Below are 24,101 nucleotides of genomic sequence, written 5' to 3' on the forward strand. Positions count from 1 at the left end.
CAAACAGCAAAGGAACACAACAAACAAATCTCTGTAGACTGATTCAAGAACAGACTTTGAAACAAGGCAGTTGCAAATTCATAGTACACTTGAGGTTTGTAGTCACTGCAAAACCTTTCCTGCACTGATGGTGCAGGTGTGGTGACAATCACCTCCCTTCCACCCAGCACCAATTACCTGCATGCCACTTACACACTGCTCTCTTAAAAGCCACATGGGATAACAGGATAGTGCTGGCTTTCTGCAATGAGGACTCACACCCCATGTTGGAATGAGGGGGATGCTTTAGTGGGGTCAGGACAGCTACAAAGGGAAGCCCTGGGAGATGTCATCCTTGAAAAAAAGGCTGAGCAAAACCAAAGTACATGACCAAGAAAGAGCAGGACACAAATGTGGCATCACAGAATTGCATAGGGAAAAGGGAATGAGGGTCCTGAGCACAGGAGACCCCAGACAGCATTCACTGCATGATCTTTTCTTGGCCTAAAGGCCTGAAATTAGCCTCTCCCCTGGATTCTCCCACCTGAATGATGTGAGGAAAATAATATTGCCTTAAGAAGCTGGAAACATATAGCTAAGTCAGAAGAAGCAGGATGAGTAAAAGCAGGAGCTCTGAGAGCAGCAGAGGGACACTGTAAAGGACTCCTGAGCTGAGAGAATGCCTTCCCCCAAGGGGACTCCAGCAGAAAATGAAAAAGCCTGGAAACAGAAGGTGCCTGGCCAGCACTGGCTCACAGCAGGGAGTCCTGGACAGCATTTCTCTCACAATGCTGGACCAGGGGAGGGAGAGGCAGGCAAGCTGGTGTCTCAGGGCCTGGTGAGCGCAGGACACATGACCCCACGTGTCAGCTTGAATTAAGGCAAGGAGTGCCACTGGGCCTTGCTGCCCAGCGCTCCCCTTTCCCTGGACCTGGGAAGGAGCACTGGGGCTGTGCAACGAGCCCGGCTGTCAGATCCTCCTACATCATCTGCAAAGCCATCGACCCTCTCGGGACCCTTGGTGGGGAAAAAATAAATAAGACTCAGAATGCAGACTTACAAAAGCCTACTCTGTTTTTGGTTATAGGATTTCACTGTGCTTCTGCTGTTTAGGACAGGGTTCCCCTCAGAGACTGCAAATGCAAAGGGGGGAAAAATGGCAGAATGGATCCAGGTTTTAAAGAAAGAAAAGCACAAAGGGACATCTTCCCCTAAGATGCAGAAGAAAAGGTGCAAACCCAGCAAAACCTCCGGCTCCCTGATGTGCTGTCTCTAAGGACTAGGGCCAGATTCTGTGTTTATGGAATATGAACCTGATAACTGAGGTTTACAGGAAAACCTCCCACAGTGCCTTAACACGGTGCCATAACAACCTCCCTGGCTAGAGAAATCTGCACAGAAGGATAAGAACTTCCTGTGCCTCCTTTATTTGCTATTTATTTCTAGAACTGGGGACCATTCCAGAATTTTGCTTATCAGTTAGTGTTTAGGAAATGTACTGACTTCAGCCATATCAATCTCCAATTTAACTACTCTCTAGACTTCAGCTTAGAAGGAAACCTTTACAAAACACCAGCTCAACAGCGCAGGTGAGTTTCTCAGGCTGCCTAGCTTTAAGTACCTGAATACATTTCAAGTTTAATGATTCCACATATATGTCAAAATTTGCTTCTACACAGTTTTATAAATCATTTTAGTGCACATATTTGGTTTGTGTAATTCATTTTTTTATTGTGTTTTAGTACCTGGTAGATTTTGAGTATAAACATTTAATTTATTGTTATACGTGATACTTCTACAAAATCCCTTTATAAGCCAGAGCACCAGTGTGACTCTCATCTGTGAAACTCCCTGCTATTGTCAGTAACCATTTTTAAACACAGGTTTAAGCTTCAGTTTATTACATCACAACCTAAGTCTCAGCTATGCCTGGAACTATTCTGTACAAAGAAGGTGTAAACACTTGCATAAAAATCATGTAGTCACATCCAAATTGTTGGATTGAAAGGAGGTGTAAAAATGGTAGTAAACAGCGCTTCATACACGGAACTAATTTTACAACAGCCTCAAATTAAAAGCAGGTGGGGACTAAGAAGTGTCTTGATGAAAAATGCTGATTCAAGGCTTCATTTCTATTCAGTGATGTACAGTGTCATTACTGGGTGGCTGCACAGAGCAGTGGCTCAGAGTAATTACCCTGTAATGCACAGTGACACTAATGTACTAGTAAACTACTGCAGTTTATACTCTATTCACTACCAGCGTCAGTAGATTTTTACCTGAAAGGCAGGTAAAAATCCCCTGCATGCATAAACAATGTGTGTAAATGTCACCAGTGATAAAATTTTTAAAAAGGAGATGGAAGAGGCAGTTACAAATAAATCTGTCAGCTGAGAATTGCAACTGCATAGATCCACAGGAGCACTAAAGCTGTATCTTTTTTTGGTAATATGGGAAGGAAAGATGCTTCTCTTAAAGCATCCTAGCCAGGTTCTATTTCCATTTATTACAATTAAAACTGTATGGTGGCTGCTTCTTTTTGCCACTTTGAGTGCAAAGTTGGCCTGCACCTGGTGCTCAGCTTAGTACAAGGGTAAGCATGGAGGGGAAATGAAGAGCATCAGAAGAGTAGCCAGAAGCATTAGTGGTTTATGTTGAATGTCATAATGCTGCTCTGGTTTTAGAGACACAGCTACAGGAAATGTGGAGAAACACAAGCTTAAGGACATGTGTTTTTGACTCCTTTGTTTAAAACAGCTCTTGTGGATGAAGCTTGGAACATGACCCAAGCATGTCCTAAGATGTCAGAAAAAGCAGACAAACAAAAAGGAATTATAAGCCTAATCTACTTAGGGAAAAAATATTACTACAATACTCTAATGGATTTTGAATGCTGAGACCAGAAATGAGGCAGCAGAGCTATACATCCCACATCTCAGAGCCAGCGAAAACCCTTGCTCTTCCCCCAGGAGACAGTGCCAATTACTACAATTTTAACAGCCCCTAGCCATCAGCTAATAGACTGATGCCTCTAGAGCTGGCTTTCTCTCTGGCCCTCTCCTAGTAAGTTACACAAGACTACTCAAGTCCTTTTACCAGCACACAGCAGCAGTAATATCAGTTCTCCCACCATGAGCAGCTCCTTCTTTAAGATCTCTCAACCAGGGGGGTGGAGGCCCTGGTGAAAGCTGTCAGTGTAGCAGTTTATGTTGGATAAACTCTATTTTACTCTCTCTGCAAGCCGTGCAGCTGTTCTGCCTGACCTACTTTGCCCTGCTCTTGGTGGCACTGCCATTTATCTTGTTGCAGTACCTCTGCCCTCATGAACAGCAGATCACTAAAGAGTTTTGTTAGTCTTTAGCTCTTTCAGCTTGGAGAAAGCAAGACACAGGTTCTCTGTCCTGCTGCTGTTCCAGAATCCTTCAATCTTCTACAGTCTGTTCAAATGCCAAGGCAAGGATTTACACTGACCTATTCTAAGTAAGCTCTGATTCATCACCTTAATGACAGACTAGAGCAAGAAGGTCCTGCAAGTCATAATTGAGACATTATGAGACATACTGAGACACTGCCTCAGCAGAGTGCTCTGCTATAAAAGCAAGGTAGCAAATTTTACCACAGAACTGGAGGTTTTCAAATTACATAGAAGAAACTGATGATCTCAAATGCACATGTCAAATCCCAGGGTACTTCACTTAAAGCTGAATGGAGCTTGTGGACTGCCAGAAGATTATGCACAGCCAGCCTGACTCATGGCAAGACCACATTTGGAGAAAGGACTGTGAATCTGGCATCCTCACACCACCCAGCATGTGGTTCTACCTCACATATTTCAGCTAAGAGCAGTCAGAGAAACATGTACAGACACAAACACACACCAACAGCCTTACAGTGTTGCGGCAGAATGGTGACAATCACCACACAGGTCAATTTGGTATTCTTTCTGCCACTGTAGCACCCTTTGAAGAGTGGGAAAAAAGGAAAAAACCCAAACCTAAGGTATAGAATGTTTCCATGTTATTACACTTTGGCTGTCCTCTTCCATCCCTTCCCTTCTTCCACAACATTCCCTGGGCTTGATGGTAATATTCAGTTGCAGAGTTGACCAAGAAATCCCTTCATATTCCTGTATGATTTTTGCTTTGCTATCATCTATTCCAACAAGAACAAGCTATTTACTTTGATATCATACCTGAATATTGGCCAGCCTAACCAAAAGGAGCAAAGGGAGGTGTAAGAAGTCTGCACCACCACATAAGCTTGCTTTGGGGACAAGCTCATTTCCCCAGGCCTCAGGGCCAAACACTGGGGGCTCAGCCCTAGGGAATGATTCTCTAAATGGGGCAGAGAAATCAAGGGCTCACATTTATATTACTTTATTTGCATCTTTCAAGCCAGGTACCTGTCTTAGCAGGGTTATTTTGCACTTACTCTACATACTGGCTACTAGCATCGCTCCCAAGGGCAATCAGCCCACCTAAAATTTAATTCATCCTCTGTAATGAACATCTCCCCACCAAGTCTAGGAAAAAAACCCTCAAACAACAGCAATGAGGACTGAATCTAGGTTTGAACCACTGTACAACCCGTTCTGCACCCTTTACTCACCTGAAGGGCAGCTGAAACCTGCCCTTTTGTACTCTGCCAGCAGCTCCCTGCACCTTTGCACCACCATGAGGAAGGAAAGCTGCAAGACACAGGGTGGGACCTAAGGTGTCCCTGTCCCTGCAGAAGCAAAGTAACAGGGAAAGCAAACCAGCCTGTGAAGTGATGGGACGTTCAAAGCTATGTAATGGGATACATGGAACACAGTCATCCTACATACATCTCTCCTGCAGGAATCAATTTGCTCCCCAGTGTCCTTGGATGGAGGATGACAGCTTGGCTATGGAGGCTCAGTGAACAAGTGACTGACATCCACTCATGCCTGTGGCTGGTTTGGAATGCAAGAGAATGGAGACCGTCCCACTGACTCACCCTTGGATGGCGGTCTGTCCACATCCGAATCCAGGTGGATGGGTGGGGCAATGTAGGAAACCTGCCCATGGTGAGCCTGCCCTGTGGACAAATAAGTGGTTTAGTTCTGCTGTTTCCTACACAGATCTATCAGGGCTACAATCAAATACACAGCGTTTGGATTAAAAACAGGTTCGCAAGTATTTTGTTCCGTGCGTTTTTCACAATTAACCTCCATTTGTGCAGGCACCTGGTGACAAGCTGAAGCTACTTCCATCTCTCACTTCTTCCTTGCAGAATGGGTACTCTGGTGAACTTTAGTTACACCTGCTTTACCACTACTACATATACTTTACACCATGTTCCCTTGAAACGTGTTCTCTCTCTATATATATATATATGCTATGGAAGAGAAAACAATTTCACACAAGCCCATTCAATCTGTTAATCTCACTTTAGGAGGGAAACAAGTGTTCCCATGTCACAGCCATTTTTGAAGGAAGCATGGTATGAAGCACAATCCCACCTGTTTGTCCCACCTGCAGGAGACACATATATCATTTTCAGAGCTCAGTATTGCTTTCACATGAGTGGAAGATTTTTTGGTTTCTCAGTTGCTAAAGACTCAATCCTTCTCCAGCAATTTGGAGGTAACTATATCTAGAAACTTCTATTTATAATAAAAACATTTTTTTTGTAATTCATCTATTTACTGTACCAATTTACAGGGTTGTTAATCTCTTCTTCTAAACATGGAAAGTTAATGACACATAGATTATGATAACAGTTAGAGTAACCTTCCCATTTCAAGTAATATTCGTTCTGCAATAAAAGCAGTTGATTCCTCTTAAGAGACACATTCCAAATAATTAATACAGCTCCCTGTTGACACTTGCTGTTGTTGCTCCAAGCAATTTCCAAGCTAGCGTCACAGGCAGAGGAGCAGCAGTACAGTCTTCAGGCTTCTTTGTAATGACACCCAGGAATACCACAAGCACAGTATGCTGGTGCACATAATATGTTGAAAACATCTCTTCAGGGAGATAAAATATTAATGAGAAAGAGGAATAAAAAAAAAAAAAGAAGTGTGTCTAAATGTGTGGGTTATATTTACTGCTTTACACTGAGGATGACTCAGATAATTTGCATTATTAGCCATTACAAGAACTGGACATAATTCAGGTTTAAAATCTACCGACACATCATAAATTCTGTATTTGCTTTTAAGTGCTTTAACATGGGAAATTTGCTTCAGGCGAACCCATAGCAAACAACAAGTTACTCTGCTTTCCTCTTCTCGTTCACATGTTAAAAACCCATTTGATGTCATTAGTGAGCAAAAGTCATCATTTAATAGCTACTTTTTTCTGCAGCAGAAGCAAGCAGACGGTCTTCTCTCACTCTGAGCTGCTCAATGTTCAGGATGATCAGTGCCCTTATTGCCACAGAATAGTCTCCTCATTTGCTGCATCAAAGATACCACTGAAATGTAAAACAGCTGAGCTTGGCAGGAAGCTCTGGAAATCACCTAGCCCAGCTCAAGGGCAATAAGAGCCCAAAGCAAGTGTCCAATCTGATTTCCAAAATCTCTAAGGATGGAGACTCCACAATCTCTCTGGTCATTCTGTACCAGTGCCTGGCCATCCTCAGAGGAAAAGAAGAAATAGAAAAGCTTTTCCACTACCTGCCTGTAAGAAGAGCCTGACTTCATCTTCTTTATTGCCCGTCATCATGTACTTGTACACATCAGTAAGATCCCTTGGATGATCTGCTCTATGCTGGATACTCACAGCTTTTCAGCCCATCCTCACAAAGGGATGCTTCAATCCCTTTATCATCATTATGGCCCTTTGCTGGACATGCTCTGGGAACACTGCTGACACATGGTTTTTGGTTTTTTTTGTTTGGTTGGGGTTTTTTTTAACCACTTGGTCTTCCTGGGAGCAAACCAAGAAAAAAAAGTATTCTGGACACTTCAAGGGCTAGGCTGGAGTAAATAAGACACATCCATATTACATAAAAGATTAAAAAGCATCTGTGAGTTTGTTTAGACATTCATTACAATTGACTAATAACTGTGGAAGCTTATTATTGCTTTATTAAGGCTTTTACTGTATATAGAGGAAACAGTAGTGTCAAATGCTCTCTAGTGATAAATGAAACAAGTTGCAGAAAGCTTTTATCTATTTACTGCTGATGCAAAACAGTACTTCCAGAAAAAAAAAAAATCTAACTTCTGTTACTGCTACTACTAATCAAACTTCTGTTACTACTACTACTGTGTACGACTAAAAAAAAAAAACCCTAGACTTCTGTTAGATTGCATACTTCTCACAATGCTAATAAATCAAATTTTGGGTTTTAATACTCATTCTCCAAAAAAAGCAATGCAAACAATTTTTGTGATTCATTTTCTGGGCATGAATGCCAGCTCACTTGTTCTTCAGACTCATCAGAGTGTTCAAACTGGAGAAACAAAGGGTCTCCACTGTTACCTTATGAATCTTTTTAATCAATAGAATCACATTTTTGCTTCGGTTTTACCATTATTGCCAGTGGTGACCTTTGAGACAGCTGAGGGAAGGGAGGCAAGGGGAAGTGTCTGAAGCAAGACTTGGCAATGGGGCTGGTACACAAGCACATGGTCTTCTTGGCTTTAATGGCATTAAAAGTTCTGCCACTCAGTTAAAACCCAAAATTTCACCCAATGTACCTAGAAAGGTTTTGAAACTGATATCACTGGTACAGCTCAAGTTGATCTCAAATACTGACAGAATAAGCTTTCCCAAGTGGGGCCAACTCCCAGTCCCTGTGGAGTGAGTTTTGCAGTTTCAGATGCTTACTGCAAGCCTAGCCCTAGGAATGAAGGACTCCCTCTCTTCAGTTCCAGCTGCTGTAGAAAAGCACTTTATAAAATGCATGTGAAAGCCTAAAAAAAAAAAAAAAAATAAAAGGCAGAAACACTCCAACACTCCACACCTGTCTCTTCAGCTGTTTTCTCTGCACATTGAGTCTGAGCTGAAAGTGGTGCAGGAAGAAGAGAGAAGACTTCTGACAAAATACCAAAGGTCAAGATGTCTCTGTAGCTGATGGGAAGTTGAGCGTCCCCTGTATTGGAACAGCTTGCATGGCCTTCTCCCAGTCCTACCCTGCCTATAACCATCTGCTCTTTCTGCAGCCAGGTAAAAAGGAAACAGCAATCAAATGTAATCATCAAAGTAATGTTTGATGAAGTTGCCAATTTTGCACCTACCAGCTTAGGTTGTGTTCTGTTTCCTTTATCCTTCTTGCCTGCAGAGGCCTGTGCCCATGGCTCCCTGTGAGGGCTGATGCTGGAAGACAGCTGTGGATCATCCCTGACCTGCTTGTTTTGCACCACAACACAGGGATGCAGGTCTGGCCAACACTGCCTAAATATCAACACCATCTTGCGTGAGACAGGGCAAACAGAGGTGTGGCTCAGGTAGCCAGAAGTCTTCATAGCAGCCAGGCTACCTGCGTGTGCTGTGACAATGTGAAAAAAACCCCATGTTTGGTAGAAACAACTTTGGGAGAAACAATATGGATATGACCTTGAAAGTCTATCTGGTGACATGCCTTCCTTAGGTAGAGGAAATGAGAAAGATGTTTGTGAATTGGAAAAAGTGCTTGACTGGCCATTATTTTCAGGTCTGACACATAAGAGATACAGCGCATTTTAAAAAGCCAATAACTTAGAAGAACAAAGATAATGTTTTGTGAAGACTGAAGGAAACATAATAGCTTGGCCTAAGGGATTTTTTCTTTACTATTTTTTTAAAAAAGGAATCTGGATGCTCATAGACAGAAAATAAACATCCACACATCTTCAAAAATCTGCCCCTAAGTGATTTAGTCATCTACAGATGCAATGATATAAAACTACAGAAAAAATCTGCAAATGCATGGACTAGCCAAGAAAAGTAGCAACAAAGAATTCTCATGTGTGTATCTATTAAAATCACTTCCTCCTGATCCTTTGTGGAACCATACCCACTGTTTGTAGCACCTGAGAGGGAAGGCCTTCCTCCTATCCTGGGCCAAATTTCCAGTGCTAGTGACATTTGATTTTTCTCGAGTACAATGCATACTGTCATGTGTGCACTTGGGAAACATTTCTGCCTGACCCCTGCTCATTTTCTACCTGAGATTTTCCATCAGAGAAAAAACTGAACAGAAAACATAAGACTGAATGATTCAAACAAAGGAAACAAAGGAAACAAAGGAAAAAAACCACCAAAATTTACCAGGCTAAAAATAAGGCTTTTTAGAACATCTGATGACTCGTCTCCTGAAGGCCTGGTGATGCCATGAAGATAACCACAGTCACCTTAATGAATGGCTCTCCTTTTTCCTTGGTGCTCCTTTGCTCAGTGCCCATGGTGGGTATCGACAGTTGTGCACCAGAATTGCAGTTCTGCCCCACACCTCAGATCCAACAGCAAAAGTGAGAATCCACCAAGAGATACATTTTTTTAAACAAACATGCTTCAGACTCTTTGTTCTCAAGGAATGAGAGTCCCTTTTCTTTGCTGTCCTTACCCAGAGGCGATCACTGCAACACATTTTTTTGCTGTCATGTCAGATTACTCTGATTTCCGCCCATTTTCCAGCCTGTTTCAGCATTCTTTTGTCTTCCACAGGTTCACCAGTTCCCAAGATCCTTTTTAGACAACCTAGTCAGCATTTCATGCAGAGGATTTAATTTAATTTCGTGCTGGTATCTCTGATGACCCGTGTTCCCAAGTACTGCCTCTCCTGGTGCCTGAATGCAGGCACCTCCATGGATTTAATCCCTCATCTATTTAATCCCTCATTTGCTTGGATCATCAATTAGGTAATACCCATGGAACCACACATCCATTCCTGAATTCCTGAGCCTTTGATTTCAGTTCTTCACATTTTTTTTTTTTTTTTTTTTAATAACAATAGGATGGACACATACTAGGTATGCAAAATACATATTCTGAAGAAAAGTCTTGGAAAACATAATGACAATTTTACTAATATCTCTACAGGTAAAATATTCTTTACATGCTGTGGCTTTTTTTTCTCCATGTAACTGAAAATAGTAATTTTTAAAAGCAGTCTAGTTTGTCTGTGATGATCTGATCTATAAAATACAACATTACTTTTTGGGCACATTTATGTAATTCTGTAAATGTTAACATGATTTTTTCAAAAAATCCAATTTACTATCTAGCAAAGGACTACATACAGTTTGTTGGAGTGCAGCTTCTAGGATCATCACTCTTTCATTTTTAAAACTATTTAATTTTTTCTTGTCCTTTTTCCTCCCCTCTTTTTGAATTCCATAATACGTAGGCATATATAAAAACATATTAAAAGAGAAATTAAAAAGATGGTGGGCTTGTTAACAAACTCTTTTGACGTGCCATTAAACAAATTTAATGCAGACCTATTACTCTGCATATATTCAAACTTTTCCTGGCAGCCTTTTTGTCTGCCTTTCATTTACAAAACACCATTCCCTCACTGCCCACCCTTTTCCATTTTGCATTAAAAGCTTTCTTTTTAAATAAAGCTTTTATAAAGCCATTCTCTTCCTCAGACATGTCAGAGTTAGCACAGATTCTGTCCATTGCTTCATTTATTCACGGCCTTTTATGGAGTTTCTCTCTTTCATCTGTACATCTCTCTTTCATCTCTCAATGCCCTTTTAACTCCTTAGGGTAGCAGCAGCTCACACTCTCCCTCTTTTTCCCTCGCTCCTACGGTCATTTCCGTGTGCTTCCCTCCAAGCCGTGGATGCTTCTGAGTACAAGAAAACCCCTCTTTTCCAAGAGGAACTCTGACTACATTTTCTCTGGTCCCTTGCCATTTTGCCTCTTGCATTTCATACCAGGAACTGTCCAAGCTCAAAGGCACTGCAGCAGGATGGAGAAGGTTACCTGCATGTGGCTTCCATGAGGGACAGCTGGCTCCTGGTCACGTCTGCCTGCTGAAAACAGAGACTACCAACACCAGCAGCCTCAACGGGCTATGGTTGAGCTTCCCCAGTACTAAAGTAAACTCCATGCTCAGTCAAGGCAGCTGGAAAATGCAAAGAAGACCTTGGAGGCGAGGAAGAAAGGTCAAAGAATGTGAGGAAAGGGGTAAACTGGGGAGATGTTTGGCTAAGTTCCTGCCACACATGCATCTCATGCTTTAGAGTAAATGTTAATCCAAAAGCAGCATCTGGCAGTACGCCTGCATGAGCAGAGGTTGGCCTAGACTTTTCTGAGGTAGTACTATTCCTTTTTTTAATTTGTCACAACAAACAGCCCCAACCAGCGAGAGGAAGGACATCAAAATTACCTTTTTTGATGACCAAGCTGTCCCTCATGTGACAGCAACTACCTGAGAGCACCAAGGCTAGGTTTGAGCTACAGGAAAAAATAAGGACAAAAATAACACCAAAGGAATGGGCTAAAACCTGAATATTATAGCAGGTAAAGCAACTGGAAGCTTTTCACTAGTGGCAGATGTGTATTTTCCAAGAAGTATTTAGGACACAGAAACTCATGCTCCAGCTGAAGTCAGAAGTGAATGAGCCTTCTTAAGGTCACACAAAGATTCCTCATTTTGATGTGCAATCATCATAATTTGCTTTTAGGTGAACCTCATCCTTCTGTTAAGAACTTCAAAACATTTGAATTTAGCAGCAACTTGGCTCCAGTGAAGCTCTGCATCTTGCACTGCATATCCCAAAATCTACACTGTGAGAGGCTATGAGAGCCGGGTATAAAGGCTGGGAGAGAAGAACAACTAAAAAACCTGGGAAATATTTTACACATGCCATGATAATTAAACTGTGTTAAAGATCTCCTGTCTTCCCTGTCCCCTTGCCATATGGCAGCACATGCAGGAAGGTTGCATCCAGGCCTGGCTTTCCCCGGTGCACAAACAGGGACCTGACCTCCAGGACTGCACATTTTTTAGCTCATCTCCTCACAGGCTTGCACAGCAGGCTAAAGAAACACAACACATCAAATTTTTCTTCCCCTCCCAGATGTGCTTGCTCTGCTATGAAATATGATTTATCAGCCACCTGCACTGAAAAACATGGGAGAGGAGGAGGAGGATTTTGGTGCAGAGGAAACAGAGGGATTTGGAGCAATGCAATCCTCAGAGCCCTGGAGCAGATGACAAATATTGGTCACACACCAACCAGAGTGGGTTTAGCAATGGCAACTACAGCAAAACACAGTGAGATTTTTTAGCCACGTCTCAGAGATTGAATCTGATATGAAGAGCTCTGTGCCAGCTCTTGCTGTCCTTACTCTGTTCCTGCCCCAAAAATCAAACAGGATGTTTCCAACCTCCTTAGTGGGTCAAGCCCAGTCTCTTCTGGCTCAGGTGTGCCCGAAAAGACTCAGGATGGAGAAGTTTAGGGAAAACCCAGCCAAAGCCATCCAGTCTATCTCCTGCAGAGGCAAACTCATAATGCTTTGAAAGGTATCTCCTTGGGGCTGTTCACCTTACACTATCAGATACCGAGCAGCAGATCTCATAATCAGAAGATTTTGCTTTAGTTTTCCCTTTCTTTGGAGGGAAGGAATATTGCTGACTATTTCTTTTTTTCCCCCCATCTCTTTTTAGCTGGGTGCAGCTCTTAAGTAAGGCTGAAGACTTGTGTTAGAGCTGAACCATTTCACAGTGCTCTGCTTTCCCCTGTGAGATGGCCAGGCATTCCCATCTCCTCTCTTGGAGCAGATCTGTCAATTAAAGCAAGCACAGAGCGAGGTAGAGCTGATCTGATGGAAAATGTCCCACTGAAAATAATAATTACTAGTTTTCCACTGGCTCAATGAGCAGAACCAATTCAGGAGGCTGTGCAGAGCCAGATCTGAAGCAAAGGAAAGGGCAAGAACAAAAGAGCCAGCGGTGGGATGGGGACAGCTATCAGTTTAACCATAACATAAAGCCACACCTGGGAACAGTAGTGGCATTGTATCTGGACAACCCCTCCACTCCCACACCAGACTATCTCCTTGCCCCAGGGAGACTCCCACCGATTGCAACGTTCCTTCACTGCCTTTCAGACAGCTTTAAATTCACCTGCCAGCATAATTTAAAGAGCAACTCCAGGTCAAGGGGTTTAATGAAAGCCAAATGTGTTACAGCACACAACTCCTCACAGGCAGAACATGGGACACAGCCCCGTCATTCTCTTACTTATGCCACTCTTGTTCATGCAGAAAGGGGAGCAGTGGAATAGAAGAAGAAATCAGGCACTAGCTCTTGCCATGCTGAGCTTAAATTTCTGTGGCAAAGCATCCAGGGGGTTTGTCAGAGAAATCAGTTGAGATGCTGGATTATGGGGTAGGAAACATGTCCGTAGCAGACAGGTAGATCTGTGAGTCACCAGCCTGGAGGTGGTAATTGAAGTGTCTCGTGGTTTCAGATACTGTGTGATGTGGTCCAAGAATTTGTCACTCTCCCCTGCCTCCATTTGTGATAGCCTACAGCAGATGTCCCCTCCAATTTTGTCTTTATTTTCCAACGTTTATATCTCTGCATGCGTAGCACGACCTCCATTTCCACCTTGTTCCTCCCCAGTACTGCCTGTACTTCTGCTGTGAGCCCCCATTTCACCAAATACCTGATTCCCTGCCTCTCAACCTGCATCCTCCTGTCCAGGTTCATCAGCTCCATCTTCCATTGCTATGTGGCCAATACACCATGCAAACCTTAAATCTTATCTCCCATGGGTTTCTGTGACTATTCCTGACTGCCACTGCAGCCCAGAAAGGGCCATCAGACAACAAAGCATAAAAGCATCTTCTTAATTACAGGTATTCTTAATCGACTGCTCTCATTAAGGAACTGCAAAGATGACTAATCTGCTTTTCCTGTGGGTCAGTGCACCCTAACTGCATTAATCACTTCTTTAGTGATCAGGAGCCCTGAGACAGGCAGTGCTGCCTGCCTGGCTCTGCATTCCTGCCTGCTCAGCAATGCCAAGCCTCAGCAGTGGTGCAGAGGGACACTGCAAAAGGGGACAGACTCCATCTCAAAGGGAGTGATCAAGCAGCAAACGAGATTAACACGACATGATTTGATGAAGAAATGAAACAAGAGTGGGTATTATGTTCTGTGACTAAAAGAACAGGAATCTAAGCCATCTTGTATTTCCTTCTTTTTTTTTTTTTTTCTTCTTTCTTATCTTTCAAGATAATATAAGGTATTTCACAGCATGAAGGACATGACTGCCTGTAGAGAGATTTTGACAACTCCCCTCTGAGTGCTAAAATGCTGTCAGCTGAAAAACTGAGCTGTTTGGGCAAATTGATCCAACTCTGACAGACTTCCTCTCTGTTTTCATGTTTTCTCTCTCAATCAAAAGCCTCCTAAAGAATCCATGTTTTCAGTTCAATGTCAGGGAAAGGGGGAGAAGAGGGGAGATAGTCTGCTTTTGCTGCACTGTTCATCATTAACCTAGCTGGATGGAGAAACATGTGAGAGGAAGAGGAAGGTCTCAGAAGTCTCTTGCATCTCCCCATTGCACACAGATACAGGGTCTGAACACAACGGTTTCCCTAATTCACATATACAGTAACTGCATATGGACTTTCTGAGTGCCACTGAGGACAGAGTCAATACAGTTTGGGTGCAGACACAAACAGCACAGGAAGCTGAGCTTATAGACCTGAGTTTATCTCCAATGCCAGTAACAAGAAAACACCTGGATCAGCCCTCCAAAGAAAGCCTTACTGGATTTTTTTTTTTTTTAATAATCATTAGGAATCATTTTCCCCTTCCTCAGCCCAAAGCAAATGAAATCAAAACATTTTTAAACCTTGTCCCTGGCTGTGAATATATCTGTAACCTTTCTGCATCAGTGACAATTCTGAATACAATTTTTGATGGCCAAATCCTGGGAGCACTCCTACCACTTTATAGCAAAGATTAAGCATGGTCCTGTCAGTCAGTAAAAGAGCATCTCTTTCTATCACCTCAGCTGGGTACTCCAGAAATCTCCAGTCCTCTGAAGTGAAGCAATGCCAAGCAGCCCAGAAGTGCTTTGCAAAGACAATTTGGTGCTTTGTTGTTTCTGCACTCTTTTCACCTTTGCATATAACACAGTTTTATAACTTGGTGGCTGCTGTTGAGCATATAGCGTCTTTCTCCAGTTTTTTGAGCTAAGTATCAAAACATTGTGATGTTCATTTTTCCTCTTTACCCATCTGAGGAAAACGATGCTCAATGTGGCCAATTTTATTTATTTTTTTTTTTTTAAGACATGTGAAGCAGAATTACTGGTTTGTAGAATCAAAGAGATTTGATGTCTGTAGCTTATGAATTTTACATCTGGTAAAGTCAACTATGGACTTTATAAACTTCATTGTGTCCCTTTTCATCCCTTCATAAAGTCAGGAATGACACAGAAGATTTTACTGTCTGTTCCCTTCATGCTGTCATTCTACACTTATTTATTTCCTCATGGCCAGGGAAGAAGAAGTTTGCAATGGGTCAGAAACTGCAACAGTTCACAGACTTCTGAATAACTATGCACAGAACATAGGTTCATACAGCAAACATCTACAAACCAGATGTTCCATACAAGATCAAATATAATTTTTTAGCATCAGATATTCTGTATTTGGGGCCTGCATTCCTTAAGGCTCTTCAAGCATGTCTCGGGATTATTCTTATCTTAGCTCCCATGGTGTTACTGTAGGCCTTTGGATGACAGTTTTGATTATAAGTTTGCACACTGCCTAGAACAATAAGCTCCTGATTGGTACTCCTTGAATAATGCAAATTAATTCTCGCCTGAGCCTCCCTCGCCCTGTATGAATCATGCTGGATGTCTGCCTTCTGCAAGGGCAGCAGACAGGTCTGCTGGGGCACTGCTCTGTCTGCCAGCACTGGGCAAGGGTCCCAAGGCACTGCCAAATTTACTGATCCCAAGGATCTAGCTGCATACATGCAGGGGAAGAGGCTGTTACACTACATCACTTCTGATGTGCCTGTCAGACCACCCAAAAGACTACAGGAAACATACAGCATGACTGAAAATGAGACCACAGAGTCTGAAAACTACACCAAAAAGGTTGTGTGTTTCAGCCAAGATGAAAACTCTTTCAGCTTGTTCTGCTTCAGGCTTCTGTTCTTTGCAGTATAATATGCTGCTATAAACCTAATAGCTTTAATTTATTTTCCTTTACAACAGACAATACTCAAATTGTCCTTAGTCATACATTCTATCGCCTCTAAAACACAATCACCCAGTATCTCAACGCAAGATTACATTTCTTCCCTTTAGACTACAACCCTTTAGTTGTTTTAATGAATGTACAGATTTACATATTTGCCACCACTTCAAGTTAAACTTCCTCTCACAGGCTAACCCTTAACTTTGTATTTAAGTTTCTTAAATAATCTCTTTACTGAAGAACTGACAAATCCAAGCTTCAATTATCTGGGCAACCTGGCCTCTTAGCAGGGATATGAAGCTCTTTCTTCATCCTGTTGTGATGCAAGCAAGAAAGGAAGAACACCTGCATTTCTGATTAGGCATCTGACCTATGTGGGATTCTAACTTCTACAGAATAAGCTTCACACTGAGTCTCAGTGATGACCACCTCATTGTTTAGGAGCCCAGGATAGATACATGCTTTTTTTCACCTGGATCAGAGAAAGGATAGAGCAACCCTGTTTAATTCTTCTTTTGTAGGGTTATGTCTAACCACACTCAGTGGTTTTGGGGACACTCAGAGGGAGGTATGACTTCTGGGTTGGCACCTTGGGATTGAATGCAGTATAAGTAATATCAGCCATTCCAGCTCTGATTGACATGATGGTTTGAAGTAACATTGATTGAATGGCTTGGAGACTGCTACAGCAAGAACTGTGTGTACATAAGCATCCGATAAAAGAATATTTTGCTTTCAGTAACTTGCATTACAAACTAGCACACTTGCTGCAGAGGGATTATTATGCAGCATAATCTGCTTAAAGAAAAGAAACAGAAGAAATAAAGACATAAAATTTCCAATGTGGAAGTACTTGTGACCCCACTGTGGCAGTGACACCTTCAGAACAGTATAAATTCAGTTTTCTAAATCTAGCTGTAAGTCCTTAAGCAAGCCAGCTGAATACTGGGCAAGCTTCAGCCAAAAGTTCACCTCCCTTCCACAGCCCCTGCGGATGGAGGAGAACACCTCTGATGAAGGTGGCTGTGCTGCTCCCTGTGCCAGTCTGTCCTTTCAAAGTGTGTTAAAGCTCCTTGGCACAGGTGACTTCTTTGCGCAGGAGTTCAAGATTTCACTGTGCTTTCCTTTCAGGGATAATTAGAGATGGGTTTTCCTTCTCAAGTTACTGGATTTAAGGAATCATGCTGTTGTTATTTCCAGGCAAATTAAACACAGGAGCAAAGATAGACAGAGGGGAGGAATAGAAGGGGGAAAAAGGCCCCAGGGGGTGGGGAGGTCACAGGGAAGAAAGGCAGCCATACCCTGATGCATCCACAAAAAGGACAAGAGCACCTTCACAGCAGGTTGATGACCTTGGCATCCAATCCTGTGTCCCTATGGTCAGGGAGCAAGTCCTCTCAAAGCTTTTCCTTTGCAAGACACCAGACAAAAATCTCCAATTAGTTTCATAAAGATGAGAAGCCAGATTGAAAGCTGTCTGTTATTTGACACAAAGATGGCTTTCTGCTCAGGATAAGCAGAGGTTTAGAAAACACGGAAAGATTTTCATTAAGGTGTGGGAACAAAAGAAGAAAGAAAAAGTGGAGGGCAATGAAGTATTTGTGCTGTGGATTGAGGGCAAATACTAACACTTTCTGCTTCATAAGATGGATGAACAGGGCTGCTGGTTGTCCCCAGGTACCCAGTCAAGCTGATTACAAAGGTTACAAATGACTGAAACAAGCTTAGAACACCCAGGAGAGCTAAGGAGAAAAAAAAAAAAAAAAAAAACCGTGAAAAAGCCTCATTTTTCAGATGTTTGAAATGACATTCCTCAAAAGTCAGTGCTGGGAAGACACTTCATGCTCAATCTCAGGCATGTAAAAGTCAGGAGTGGCACCCCAAAATTCTGTGATTACATCCGAGGACTTCTAAACCAAAGAAATAATAAATATGACAGATTTAGGCTTTTCTTTGCTGTGCCTCAAAGTCTTCAGGACCTATACTTTAAAGCTTCTCTTTCCACTTAAAAATGCAAGATGACTTTTATACATTTTAACAAAACTGAAAATCCTGTGATCACAGAGACTCTGGATAAACCATACCTGAGCTCAACAATGCAGTCACTAGTGCTGACAGCCCTGAAGTTACATGTCAGAGGGCAAATTATAGAGCTGTCTTTACGGAAATTTGTGTATTCTGGAGGGCATTTAGAAAATGAAAGAAGAACACATTCCCAGAAGCCCAAAGTCCCAGTGTTGATCTGGTAACAAAGTCAGGCTGTTGGACTTGGCACTGGAGTGGATGCACGAGTACCTGTGTGCTGTGTCCTACAAGCTATGCTGGGATAACCTCTCAAGGAAGTTAGTGATGAGTTGGGCATGGGAACATTACTGCACAGCGACAGCAGCTGGGCAGCTGCAGTGTGCTGGGATTCATGGCACCTGAACCAGAGCCAGACGTTTTATAACAGAATTGCAATGTGGTGTGGTGTGCCCAGGACACACACACACAGAGCTGCTGAGACAGCTTGAGGTGTTCAGCAGGAGAAATCATATTTGAAATGGTGAGTCAGGTTTTGATGAAACTGGCAATTAAGCAAGCAAGGAGCAGCATGCCCTGTGGCTGCAGAGATGACAAAAGACCAATTCCTTTGGTAGTGCAAATGGCTGCAACTTTGCTGCCTTCAGCAGGGCTGCTCTTCTCCATGTGGAGCCAGCCCTCTCCAGCCTCAGACAGGACTGTGATATAAATAGTAGTGACCTGCATTCAGCTGGGAAGAAGCCATGGTGCAGGAGGCAAAAACTGACACTTTACAGGGGTTTGCAACACAGCAATGAGCCAGCAGCAGCACCCATCTTCTATGCTGGCTTCCTCTCTCAAGCTGTTGGTGGCCTCTTTTACTGGGGCAGCTGGGCCAAAAGGTGGCCAAACAGATACCTGGTGCTACCTTCTGCCCATCAGAAGCTGGCAAGGATCTTCAAGCCTGTTTATAAAGTTTAGCCCATTTGTGATCAGAAGCTTTTTTGAACTAATATAATACTTTTCAGTGAAATCATGCATCTTACATTTTCAATGGGCACAGGACAAAGGAGAATTTCGCAATTCTGTTATAATCTCCCCAAGTCAATGATCATCTACCAAATTTCACCAGATTAAGAACTTAGACCATTTTAGGTCAGCAGTCCTGCTACTCAAACTTTAGCTAAGAAAATTGTCAAAGGCAAATTAATGCATTGGAAAGATCAGAACTGATCAGTATGTTTAACCAAAGGATAAGCTGCTGACAGTAATTGTGTAGTCAAACTTTGATATCAACATAAACTTTGTGCTCTGGTCCACATTTAGTTGCAGACTAAAGGTCCAGAATTCAATTTCAAATACTATGAATGCAGCACTAACATGCACAGAGAAAAGCAGGCGATAACCTTACTGTGGGATACAATGAAATGAGAAAATATCCTGACTGTCTGAAGATGACTTAGATGACTGCGTAACAGCAAGCATCCAAGCACTCAGGTGAGACTGCGGTTGGAAGAGGAAGGTCCCCACAATATGAAGTGGAAAAGCAAGCTCTTAGAATGGCAGAAAATTCAGAAAGAAATTCAGCCCAGCTCAAGACACAAAGCCTGAATCTATTCCTGACTCTTATTCAGAGAGATACCCTGGAAAGGCACCAAGGGTGATTTTTAACTGAAGTTCTCTGTGCTTAGCTCTCACAAAAAAGGCCATACTGACAGTTAACTCCACTGGCCACCTCTGTGTCATCCCTCTACCCCTGGCATGTGGCATTTTCCTGTGTGTTTCAGCTCCCTTAGCTGGTTTGTTCTTAGGACAATGCACCCGACCATCAGAAAACCTGGCACATGATGCACTCCCTGCTAAATGCCAACCCCTCCATTCCAGCCAGGAGCTGAATCTCAGCCCGAGCATCTAGCAACACAAATGAAACACAGAGCTTCATCTCAGCAGATAAATAAACACTGGGCAATCCTAGTTAACTCTGGCTTATCAAAGGCAGCCAGGGCAAAGCACAGAGATCTGCTCCCTGTGCACAGCTAAGGCACTGATTTTTATATAGACAAATAAATCACCACTGGGCAGAGTTACAAAACGTATGCTAATATGAGATTTATGAAGATAAAATACTCCCTCCCAGAATTTCAAAATAAGTAAATCACCCAGTAATTTGCTTGGCACACTCGCTCCTTTTTCTCCCAAGGCAAAATGCAGGATGTGTGATTCATCTTGCTACTCAGTGGTCAGCAAACCTAAGACTCTTTGGGCAGTTCAGCAAGCCCTGTCTCATCTTTCCAAAATTTCCTACTTGCAGATGAAAGTTATGAGCTATGAGAAACATAGTGTCATGTATGAAACAGACCTGATATAGCCATAGGGATAGCTAGAAAAGCATGGAATATCCCTAGTTACATACCCTCTAGGCAGATAATCTATAGTTTCCCTGCTCTGTCTAAAAATGCAACGAGTCAAGGATACAAGGATCAAATCAACAGCACATTCTTCTGGAATGGCTGAGGGGCCATAACGTCAGTCCAGACCAGAAAAAGAATGGGTCAGAAAAACATGCTTACCAAAGGAAATTATGATGTGCAAGGATCTATTTTTATTATAACCTGGAAGAAAAGACTGAAATTTATAAAGGATTGTGACTGTCACACAGTATTAACTCAAAGGCCATCAAAAGTTTCATTTCCTTAAAACTGATATTTTTCCCCCCCTTGGGTAATACTAAAATGTTTTATACTTAAATGTACAGTTTTCTACATCTAATCCCCAGGGTGGTATAAAAAACCTTCAACCCTGATAGAGAAGGTGGAGGTTGAGAGCAGCAATGCCTCAACTATTGCCACCTGGCCAACTCCTTTCCAGCCTGCAAAAATGTGTCTCTGAATTTCCATCAGGCTGATGCTCTTTCCTTTTCAAAACCACGTGTGTACTTGGAAACATCACAGGCTGCAAATTACTGCCTAACAAATCCAGACAGTCTCTGTCAGAGTTAGAACTGAGTATTTGCTTCTCTAAAAACTACAGGAATTTTTGCCTAATTCTGGAACCTCTACATTCCCTTACAATCTTGCTGCCCCTCTCTGGTCTGGTCTAGGCTTTTTTCCTCTCCTGCTAAGCTTGGTATTGGCCAGCTGATGCTGTCTGACAGAGCCAAGGACCTTCACTGCTCTGCCAAAGCTCAAGTAGTCTTGCCTTGAAAAGAGGATCCTATCAGACAGAAAATAGATAAAGGGATAGAAATATATCAATTCCTTATATTGCATTTGGAGTGATGTGCAAAATCAAATTAATTAGGCCTGCATAATATCTTGATGTCTTGAGTCAGGGAAGCCTATCAAATGTTTATATCTATGTGAATTGCCTGGGACAGCTTCATCCAAGGAGAAAAAAACCCTCCTCTGTCCCTGTCTTCTGTGAGAACAAATGTGTATTTAGCATGAAATCCTATTTTTTCAAATATATCTCATCAACACACAGGCATCTATCTGTCTATATACCTAAAGTGTGCACAGCACTATTGTCAAAAGTGCTCCCTGCAGCAGTAGCTTCACACAAGTCTGCACGCAATGTTTGATTTCAGATACAAGATGAACAGCAAATAGACCTAAATAAACATCTTAGAGATGCAGGCATGGCTTTTACCAAGTCAGCAGCCATAGGCCCTCCAGATGCCTGAGAACCTCCCCATAAAAGTGAGGCAAGGTTTTTCTGGGGAAGAGTTGCTTCCTGGAGACATGGCCACTGACTTGAAGTTGACCTTTTAATCTGCTAAAATTGACGAACATGGTTAACCTTGACCTGGAAGCCCATGCAAAAGGCATTAGTGTTTTTCAATCGGTCATGAAACCATATATATAAAAATCCAGGTAGACAAGAACAACTTTTTCTTTAATGCTCTGGAATTGCCTAAAATATTTTCTTTTTTAATAATGGGATCTAGTTTTCAGGCATTCAGTACAACAAATTTTATGTTGCTAATAAACACATTTGTCTAATGAATATCTCTTGGTAAGCTTGCCTGTAATTCAGGAAACCCAAGTGTAGCCAAGATAAAAATATGCACATACTAAAAGCTCAAATTGAAGAGAAAAAAAAAAAAATCAATTCAAAGTTAAATTACCCATCTTAAATTTCATATAAAGGCTACTAGAAATACTGAGCTCTTGAACTTCAATTAATCTCTAGCAATTAAGCCAGAAGGGAAAAAGATTCTTCAGAGTATCAGGAAGAGGGAAAAAGAAAGAAAAAAAAAAAAAAAAAAAAAAAAAAGGGAAAAAAAGCTTCAAAGTGCTCATATCAGCTTTGGTAGGGACATCATCTCTTAAACTCCCATTCATGGCTCTGTTGGGCTGATTAACTCATGCTTGTCCTAGACTCCTCTGGGTTTCTGTTTTCCAGGCATCCGTGTGTGACTGCCTGCTTGCGTGTGGCATACATTTTCCAGCATCACTTCTCAGGGATTAATTGGCAGAAGTGCTTGTCATGGTTAAATAGTTTTATTTAATTTGCACTGTGTGAAGATAGTTTGGCAAAAGGGAAAATAATCAAAATTTAATTGCTTTTCCCCCCTGTTATAATGAGAAACAGTTGCATTCCTTGGAGACTCAGCTGGGAATAGAACATTACTTAGTTTTATTGTTAATATACAATAATAATAATAATAATAAAAAAATTTAAAAATCAATAATCAATCTCATGCAGTAGGAGAGTGACAAGCCCAGCACAGCTAAAACAGATTTATATAATCAACAAATGAAGTTTATAAAGATACTGAGGGGACAAGAAAACATTGACACCATTTCAGGAAAAACCCAGAGGACTTTGTTACAGGTTTCTAAACAAACAAAAACTTACTAAATGCCTCAAAGATGTCATTTCAATCAGTCATGCCAGCTATGGGAAGTATCACCTTTAGTGACTGGCCAGAGTCTGTGCCTCACAAGTTAAAGGATTTGCTAAAACTTGACCACCTCTCATTTCTTCTAATTTCAGGCAAAATTATTAATTTGTTTTTCATGGATTCAAAGTGGAAAGAAAGGCTGCCTTAGCCCTCCTCTTCCCTGTTGTCATCTTTCCTTACATATTGCCTATCAGAAAAGGGTCCAAAGGTTTCCAGGGAAGATAAATTAGAGAAATGTGCTGATGCATGTCATGTTTTTTATGATTATTCCTTTGGCATATTGAAATCAGCTTTCAAATTGGAATAGGAAGAGGACAACCAGATCATTGTAACAAGAGCTTCATTTGGAGAGGACCTGCTTTTACAGCTCTGGCTTTTCTCACCAAATAAAAGACATTCCTCACTGCTAAGTGTTAACCAACTGAAGGAAACTTCACATCACTTCCCCCTACCCTAGAAGACATCACAAGGAGGAGATTTAATGAAACACGTAGGGGCCATGGTTCAGCAACGTGGTGCTTGCCACACTGAAGGTACAAATCAGGTTGCCTGGAAACCCACAGCCCAAAACTCCCACTGGCACTGCCCTATACCAGCTAGCCTCAACGAGAATTTGCAATAATTTTGGCTAATTCCAGTAATTTTTGTTTGGTTACAGCTTATGTTTGCTCTGCCAGGAACATTGTGGTAATGACTTCCAAACATGCACAGGACCATTTTGGTCACAAATTCTTCTGTAAAGGGGAAGAGAGGACTTCCCTAGCCTTCCTTGATACATGTTCCTCTCTCCAATGAAAAGAGGGGGATATCTGCGTACCCTCACACTGCTCTATCTAACAAAGCCACAGCCTGAAAAAGCCTCTCTCAGGTGGTTATTAACCATAAAGAAATGCCTGAAGGTGAAGTTTATCCAAAGTATCACAAAATATGGTGCTTAAAGGAAAAAAAATCATATTTCAATTTGAATTAAGGCAGTGATGAGTGCAGGAAATTTATGTCTGCACATTAAGAAAATCACAACCACTTTCCACCAGAATTTGCCAGTATATCTTGCCCTGAAAAAAATAGTGTTAACAAGA

At 42.0% G+C, this 24,101-nt stretch overlaps 1 protein-coding gene across 11 annotated transcripts in view; it reads right to left on the reverse strand.

Moving 5' to 3' along the window:
* Positions 1-24,101, reverse strand: part of ADGRL3 (adhesion G protein-coupled receptor L3) — a 496,471-nt gene that overhangs the window by 135,953 nt on the left and 336,417 nt on the right. For all 11 annotated transcript variants that reach the window (XM_077782989.1, XM_077782978.1, XM_077782980.1 and 8 more), the window contains one exon: positions 4,957-5,037. In XM_077782989.1, the coding sequence (XP_077639115.1) occupies positions 4,957-5,037 (81 nt within the window). The remainder of the gene's footprint in view (positions 1-4,956; positions 5,038-24,101) is intronic.

Source organism: Lonchura striata, chromosome 4 (genome assembly GCF_046129695.1).
Source record: "Lonchura striata isolate bLonStr1 chromosome 4, bLonStr1.mat, whole genome shotgun sequence".
Classification (NCBI taxonomy): Eukaryota; Metazoa; Chordata; class Aves; order Passeriformes; family Estrildidae; genus Lonchura; species Lonchura striata.